This window comes from Salmo salar, chromosome ssa04 (genome assembly GCF_905237065.1).
Source record: "Salmo salar chromosome ssa04, Ssal_v3.1, whole genome shotgun sequence".
NCBI classification, from domain to species: domain Eukaryota; kingdom Metazoa; phylum Chordata; class Actinopteri; order Salmoniformes; family Salmonidae; genus Salmo; species Salmo salar.
Window position 1 is genome coordinate 36,318,681 of NC_059445.1, and position 9,275 is coordinate 36,327,955.

Below are 9,275 nucleotides of genomic sequence, written 5' to 3' on the forward strand. Positions count from 1 at the left end.
AGAGGGAATTCTCAGACATTCTTGTTTGTGTCGTGGAAATACTTCTTAAAATATATTTTTAGACACCTGAGCTTGTGTATTCAATATAGACTTTATTACAAAGTAACAAGCCGAGCTGGTCCATGGAGGGAGCAACTGCCGGTCCCAGACAGTTTCAGTTTGACACAACATACATATTCACTCCTCTTTATGTATATGATCCACATCTTTTGGTATTCTGCCACTATTGTTTCCTAATCTTACTTGTAGTCTATCTACGGCCATCTTTACTTGGTTTCTCCTCCCCTTCTTGGCACATACTTCAGGTCATATATTATATTGGTGGCGTAACCATAGCAACGATACAAAAAAATGTCCAGGGACACCCACAGGATTAGGCAACGGCCTCCCTCAAGCCCACAATGGCCCAGTCTCACACACACATTCACAATGGCCTCCCCCCAAGCCCACATTGATTGTACTCACCACTCCGAGATGCACAACACATGCATCTGAAAATCCCCCATACTTGGAAACCGAATGCTGGTTGATAACAAGTGTGAAGCATCAGCCGTCAGGGAGATTGTGAATATGTATTTATTTTATTTTTGGGGGGAGTTTGAAAATGTACTGGCCCAAGTGGGCGATATGAAAGCTTGATTAACTGGCCCGGCATGCTTCGGCAGAGGTTGCAGGGCCAGCGGGCTACCCTGAATGTCGAGCAATGCTTCTAGAGCAGGTGTGTTTCTTGGAGCATTTCTATATCGATATGGTTTCTTGAAAGGATATCCAGACCGCTGACACGTTTGATAGGACATAAGGTATTTCAAATTCCAAGAGAGAATTGCTATTTTTGCCATTGTTTTTCAGAAAAGAACGTTATATTATAGAATTGTTGTCTTTAGTGTTGATAAGCCGAAGGATGTGTAACTCAAAAGCAGGACCCACAGGGAAATTCACCCATTGATTGTTCTCCACCCAGAAAACCCTCCCTGTAAACCATTCCCCCCTTCCCTGACCCCCCTTGCCTAACAGATTTAGCTCGCATAGCTGAAGATTTCACCTCATTGTAGGTTGCCCTCTGTTTTAGCAGTTCGGCACTCAGCTCTGGGTAGATGCTGATCCTCTTTTCTACATAGGTCAGAGCCCCCAATTCTGCTGCAAGGTGAACAATTTGCTTTTTGACTTCAAAACTGTGCATTTGTACATTCATACAACGAGCCATTCTGGCGAGGACGCGTGCAGTGTGCAATGTTAATTCGCGGCATGGGACCCAGCTTCTCCTGCCCTAACAGTTCATAGAAAACATTGCTCATGAAAGAAGTTTGGTTGCCCCAGTTCCAAGTCCAAATACCCGCACATTGAATTTACAGGAGTGATTTTCAAGTGATTGTTTTCTCTTTTAGGAGATTGATTGCCCCTTCTAATTTAGCATGCGCTGTTTCCAGGTCATTCTCCAGACTTTCCACTTTAGTTGAATAGGCATCCACTTTAGAAGTGAGCAATGCAAGTGATTCATTTACTGTTTTAATTGCAAGTCGAGGGCAGAGGTCATCTCTGGGATAGTAGCAGCCAGCTCTTTCTGTTGTCTGGTGTTATGCCACCATTTTGCCACAGGTAAATTGTGGACGGACAGATTATGCTATCTACTGGAATGAAATAGACCTGCACATTTTTTGTCATGCAATGAACGTCCCACACCTTAATATGGTGTTTACAATTGACCATTTTCGAAATACATAATATTTTTGCAAAAGAAAGCCACGATAAGGCCACGTGTTTCAATGCATGCCACCAGAAATTAGGCTACTTTGTTCTGAAATAGCCTAGGCTACATTCCGCCCCCCCCCCCTACATTTTCTTGTGTAATGCATATTCCCATATGTCAAAACCTGTTGAGGACAGCGGAACGCCTCGCCAATATCCAATGGTAGAGCGTGGCGCGAAATACAAAAACCTCAAATGCTATAATTTCAATTTTTCAAACATACGACTATTTTACACCATTTTAAAGACAAGACTCTCGTTAATCTAACCACATTGTCCGATTTCAAAAAGGCTTTACAGTGAAAGCAAAACATTAGATTATGTTAGGAGAGTACATAGCCCAAAATAATCACACAGCCATTTTCCAAGCAAGCATATATGTCACAGAAACCCAAAACACAGCTAAATGAAGCACTAACCTTTGATCTTCATCAGATGACACTCCTAGGACATTGTTATACAATACATGCATGTTTTGTTCAATCAAGTTCATATTTATATTCAAAAACAGCTTTTTACATTAGCATGTGATGTTCAGAACATGCATTCCCACCCAAAACTTCCGGTGAATTTACTAAATTACTCATCATAAACGTTGACAAAATACATAATTATTTTAAGAATTATAGATACAGAACTCCTTTATGCAATCGCTATGTCAGATTTTAAAATAGCTTTTCGGCGAAAGCACATTTTGCAATATTCTGAGTACATAGCTCAGCCATCACGGCTAGCTATTTTGACACCCGCCAAGTTCGGGGCACACTAAACTCAGAATTACTATTAGAAAAATTGTATTGCCTTCGCTGATCTTCGTCAGAATGCACTCCCAGGACTGCTACTTCAACAACAAATGTTGTTTTTGTTCCAAATAATCCATAGTTATGTCCAAATACCTCCGTTTTGTTCGTGCGTTCAGGTCACTATCCAAAGGGTAATGTGCGAGCGCATTTCGAGACGAAAAAATAAAAAATGTTCCTTTACCGTACTTAGAAGCATGTCAAATGCTGTTTAAAATCAATTTTTATGGTATTTTCTCATAAAATAGCAATAATATTCCAACCGGACAATAGTGTATTCATTCAAAGAGAGAAAAGAAAAAACAGCATGGTCGCGGGACTGCGCATCTCCAATCTCTTTGTCACCAGGCAGACCACTGACAAACTGTGCTAGTATACTCTGCCCAGAGACAGGAGACGCCTCAATCCGCTTTCTGAAGGCTTTAGAGAGCCAACGGAAGCCTTAGAAAGTTCTTCGTAACAGCTCAGATACTGTAGTTTCGATAGAGAACCAAAAGAAGAACTACAAATTGAGACAGGCCACTTCCTGAATGGAATCTTCTCAGGTTTTTGCCTGCCATATGAGTTCTGTTATACTCAGACACCATTCAAACAGTTTTAGAAACTTCAGTGTTTTCTATCCAAATCTACTAATAATATGCATATTCTCGTTTCTGGGCAAGAGTAGTAACCAGTTTAAATCGGGTACGTTTTTTTCATCCGGCCGTGAAAATACTGCCCCTATCCACAACAGGTTTAAGTATAGACAAGTAAGTAGAGACATATTTTTGTTGATTTCCATATTGTTATGCAAGATTGAGACTGTTTCACTATTTCTTCTGAATTTATTTCTAAAACAAATTAAATATTAAGGCTACTTTGTTCTGAAATAGCAACATTTTATTTGATAAAATGCCCATAATTCCTATATAATGTTGATAATGTCCTTGAGACAGCCACATAATTTGGTGCAATAAAGCGTAGGCTGCTGTGCTGATGAGAATAAGCAAATATTTATTATATTGACAAGACGTTCGACTGACCCCTCAAACCAGGGTTCTCCAACCCTGTTCCTGGAGAGCTACTCTCCTTTACGTTTTCAATCCAACCCCAGTTGTAACTAACCTGATTCATTTTATCAACCAGCTAATTATTAGAATCAGGTGCGCTAGATTAGGGTTGGAGTGAAATCCTACAGGACGGTATCTCTCCGGGAACAGGGCTCAAACAATAGAAATGCATGTCCGCAAAAGCGAAAGGCAGGTGGAAGGAGGCGCGATCAAGTGGGAACATTCTAGCTAGACAATGATCTTTTGTAGAAAATATTTAATACAATCGTAACAACCTAAGCATTATGAAACTTCTATTCGATCCAATAAGCCTTAACTACTGTATCAAAATAGCAAATCACTTTTATCTTTACCAAATTCGACACTCATTGCCCCCCATACAAAAACTCCTCACTTGGTCTGCTTAATGGGGCTATGTGGGACGCTAGCGTGCCAACCGTGGTGCACCCTATCAACAGCAGGTGCATTTCAAGAGCGGCAAATTTGAAACCAAATAAATGTCAAAATTCAAATTTTTCAAACATACAACTATCTTACACCCTTTGAAAGATAAACATCTCCTTAATCTAACCACGTTGTCCGATTTCAAAAAGGTTTTACGGCGAAAGCATAAAGTTAGATTATGTTAGGAGAGTACATTGACAATAGCTGTGTGTAATGTTTTGTCAATTCAAAGACAGGCGTCACCAAAACCATAAAACCAGCTAAAATGATGCACTAACCTTTTACAATCTCCATCAGATGACACTCCTAGGACATTATGTTAGACAATGCATGCATTTTTAGTTCTATCAAGTTCATATTTATATCCAAAAACAGCGTTTTACTATGGCGTTGATGTTCAGGAAATCGTTTCCCTTCAATAACCGGCAGTCAAGTCAGCACCACAAATTAAATAATTAAAATTAGAAAACATTGGTAAAATATTATATTGTCATTTAAAGAATTATAGATTTACATCTCTTGAACGCAATCGACTTGCCAGATTTAAAAATAACCTTACTGGGAAATCACACTTTGCAATAATCTGAGCACTGCGCCCAGAAAAATACGCTTTGCGATACAGACAAACGGCCATGTTGGAGAGATCGAAAATACTATGTAAATAATCCATTACCTTTGATTCTCTTCATCAGATGTCACTTCCAGGAATCCCAGGTCCATAACGAATGTAGTTTTGTTCAAAAAAGCTCATCATTTATGTCCAAAAAGCTCCGTGTTGTTAGCACATGATCTAAGCCCGCCGGACTTCACTTCATGAACGAGAGGAAAAAATATATTTACGTTCGTTCAAACATGTCAAACGTTGTATAGCATAAATCATTAGTGCCTTTTTTAACCAGAACATGAATAATATTCAAGGTGGACGAATGCATTCTCTTTTAAAACGTTTTGGAACAAGGGTACCCAACATGACCTCGCGCGCCAGAGTCTAATCGGCCATCACCGTTCCAAGGCTCTTGTTCGGTCAGATCTCATAGAAGATTCAAAAGACTTTGTAAAGGCTGGTGACATCTAGTGGAAGCAATAGGAAGTGCCAAAACATTAATCAGCCCCTGTGTGTTTCAATGGCATTGGCTTAAAGGTAATTCAACACATCAGGTATCCACTTCCTGTCAGAAAATGTCTCAGGGTTTTGCCTGCCAAATGAGTTCTGTTATACTCACAGACACCATTCAAACAGTTTTAGAAACTTTAGGGTGTTTTCTATCCATATATAATAAGTATATGCATATTCTAGTTACTGGGTAGGATTAGTAACCAGATTAAATCGGGTACGTTTTTTTATCCAGCCGTGAAAATACTGCCCCCTAGCCCCAAAAGGTTAACGCTGACTAAGTCTGCTCAATCTGCGCGGACAGATTTTGGGCAGAGACCCTGCCACTTTGCCTCTTCCTCTCTGGAATAAGTGTCGGCAGTAATTTCCTTTTTGAAGTCAATCCACATGGTTGGGAATTTATTTTGGACTAATTGAATAATTCCGTTATACAATTAGGGTATGCACGGGTTGACAATTAATTCACACGTGGTGTGAGAGGATGCTATATCAGCCTCTTGAGGTTGGATGACTGAAATGCAGGGTAGAAAATAACTCCCTAAATGCAGAGCCCTACCTATCACATAGCACCCAAACCTGGGCAGCACAACCCATTACATACAGCCTTGGTGCTGCCAGGGAGATCAAATGGCCAACGGTAATGGCTTCGACAAAATACTAGGAATACATCATGAAAATCAACATTAGTCACAATATGGATTAGAGTATTCATCACTTTTTTTAGGCTAGATGCTCCCTAGATTTGACTGACTCAGTCATTCTCATGTTTAGTTAGACATGTGATGCTTACAAATAGAATAACTAAATTATACTTCTATGGTATGATGTTTCTAAAGGATCTATTCATGCTTTCTTGTTTGTCTTTTACAGGCAACGTTTCAGAGCTCTCCTCGGCATGCCTACCTTTCCCACAGCCAATCAGGACAGAGGTTCTACCACCACACCAAGTAAACTGGCCACAACCACCACCAGCAATTAGGGATTGGCATCATTCTCCACACAGATTTAGGCTTCAACTTCAACTGCTGAAATAGTACATCAATGTAGCGTTTCTTCTGCCAAAATGTTGCATTACATCCCATAATATGTATATTGACTACTTTCAGTATGCATTAGCATGTTGTTTTCTGATTTTTATATATAAAAATCTGAATTTCAGTAGGTAAGCTTTCTATTTCATACAGGGTGTCTCAATCATGACATACTATGAGAGAGAATTGGTAGATTCAGAACGATAATATTTGCATTCCAAACAATGGTGCTGTTTTCATTGTTGATATGTTAGCAAATGAACCCAAGCTTCAGTACTCTGTGCTATTCACTTTTTACTGATAATGAAAGCCTCTTAAAATACTCTTAATGTGTTCTTAATCTTATTTAATACATTTTAAATGATTAAATGTAAACCCTTCTCAGGGCCCATGGAGGAAATGATCATTTGCAAGGATGAACTCTTCGATTCACTTAAACATGCTGTATTTGTGGAAGCCATATTTTCATAAACTTTTTAAATGAAAATCTGCTAATTTTATTAAATTGCACTTAAACTAAACATGCAATGGCTTTTATTTTTTAATGTAGAGGCGTATGGTGATGTGTAAGAAGAGAACATGTGACAAGATATGTAGGAGGGAAGTGAAGGTGTTAATCTTTGTAAAAACGAAAGAAAGAACTTTGAGATGATGGCTTGGAATAGAAACATTTATTCATACAGCGATGAATCTAAGGAGAGGTCATTCACAAGAAGTAAAGCATAAAAAAATTGTTACAGGATCACATGCAGAAGAGTCTTGAATATATGTCAGTCTGTGGGAGAGAAGAAGGGCGGAAGTTGATTATGCACTTTTTAGTGGTTAGGAAGAGAGGGAGAGCGCGAAAAATGAAGAAAAAATGGCCTGCTCTCCAGTGACTCGTCATGTTTCAGATTTCAACTTGACAGAAAATAAGTAGGTCGATATCAAAGATATAAAAATATAGCCTACTGTTTTTGGACTCGACCCGTTCCCTTCTGGATTTTACTCTTCACATTGCTATGGGACTGATGAAACTGAAACCAGTGTGTTATTTGAATGAATCACTGAGTCTGTTTTCTTGTAGTTGAAAGCACTGGGATGACTTGACTTTTTATGTGGGTGATGTGAATTTTGTACAGTTGCTTTTGGAGTGGGTGTTATATTCGGCCGTTTTCCTTTTTTTCTCTCGTGTATATAGCTTTTTCCATTTCACGTCAGCTACTCAATTTTTTTGTTTCCTATATTTGTCATTCAATCATGGTGGCTATTGGCTAATATCCTTCAAGTTTATACATTTTCCTCACAGATAACGGGGTCTTCATGAGGGTGTTCCTTTACTTAAAAAAAAAAAACGGTTGATTTCTACTTCCGAAATTGTTCAAGCAATACAATTGGTTACCAATGATGCTCTTTTCCTGATGTTTTGACCTTCTATTTGACTATACTCAGACCAAACCTCCATTTCCGGCTTTTAGTCAGTTAGAATTATAGGAGCAATTTTACACCTTTTGTTCACTATTGTTTATCATGGATCTCTATGCAACCTCTCAATCTTTCCATCTCCCCAGAGTTTCAAACACACTCATGGAGACCTCTTTCTCTACTACTTTTCCAGGCATCACCAATGACAGGTGGGTGACTCAATTGCAGGAGTAGGTTGCCATTGATATTCGATAAACATGCTACGCAGTCAAGCAATTTAATTGTGTTAATTTATACATATTTCAATTAAACGTATGGTTTCGAAGGTTTTTGATGTAATTAGTCCCATTTTCTACCTGAGAAATATATTTTACACTGATACATTAGTGTTTAGGCTTAAAGGATTTTATTCATTATTTGAATTTACTTTAAGGTAAGGTCGACTGACCGAAAGCTCAGCTACTATTAAAATGAATTTGCATCTGTCTGGAAGTGTGTGGGTAGTTTTTCCTGTTTCTCCAGTTTAGCGATTTGCCTCCGGCGCCTTCACTAATCTGATTTAGGTGTGCGGTAGATTCTGCCTATTATCTACAATCATTATTTGAATTAATTAGATTTGTATTATTTACTTGCATTTATTGGTTTTGTTAGTTATATATTGTTTTTCAGTCTTGTTCACCATGTCTGGAATGTGCCAGAGCGCCATTGTATGTGCCCATGTGGTAGAGAAGCAGAAAGGGATGTGCAGAGAATCTCTCCGTTTTCCCTGTAAAGTATTTGTCTACATATTTATCTGATTATTATATCAAAAGTTTGTTTGAAAAGTGGACTTTATAACTATGTAGCCTTTATTGACTTTTAGATGGTCAAGAAAATTATGAAATATCCACTTGAAACTTCTACTTGTTCAGTAAATTTAATGAAATGGAGGCTCTGAAATCGTCACACCACTTTCTGGTGTTTTTGGTTTGTAATCCAGCATGTACACTCACCTGTGTTTTGAAAGTGAAGCTAAAATGGCTCTTTACTCCAGCATTTTGAAATCAAATGTTTCATATGAGGCAACCGTACAGAATGTCACCTTTTATTTGAGGGTATTTTCATACATATCTGATTTACCGTTTAGAAATGAAAGCACTCGGGTGGGACTCTATACATAAAGCGCTAAAACCGATATTTATGAAAATCCAACATGCTGGAGTATAGAGCCAAATAAAAAAAATCTAGCTTCACTGTCCAAGTACATATGAAGGTGAGTGTAAGATATCGGTAAAGAGGACATGTAAATGGTTTGTATTCTGTTAATTTGAATCTATAAAAGCATCTTCTCTTAATTTTGTCACTTTTGTAATAATCAGCTCTGGACAGGCCATTTGGGTGCGTTCCAGATTATTCATGCCTTTGCAGGTTTCATTGTAGATGGAGAGAGAGCTGACACATTGCTAAATTTTACGATCCTGTGGTGCAAAGGTGAGGATCTGCTCCCTGTACCATAAAAACTTGGGCCTTAGGTAGACATCAGCCCGTGTTACAGTATTCCTTGGGCAGTGGTGGAAAAAGTACCCAATTTTCATACTTGAGTAAAAGTTAAGATACCTTAATAGAAAATGACTCAAGTGAAAGTCACCCAGTAAAATACAACTTGAGTAAAGTTATTTGGTTTTAAATATACTTAAGTATCAAAAGT

The 9,275-nt window shown here is 38.4% G+C and overlaps 1 protein-coding gene across 3 annotated transcripts in view; it reads left to right on the forward strand.

The window, feature by feature from the left end:
* LOC106602903 (G protein pathway suppressor 2) overlaps window positions 1-6,705 on the forward strand; it is a 41,387-nt gene extending 34,682 nt beyond the window's left edge. For all 3 annotated transcript variants that reach the window (XM_014195891.2, XM_014195890.2, XM_014195889.2), the window contains exon 12: window positions 6,024-6,705. In XM_014195891.2, coding sequence (XP_014051366.1) covers window positions 6,024-6,104 — 81 coding nt within the window. In that variant the 3' untranslated portion in view covers window positions 6,105-6,705. The remainder of the gene's footprint in view (window positions 1-6,023) is intronic.
* The last annotated feature ends 2,570 nt before the right edge of the window (window positions 6,706-9,275 follow it).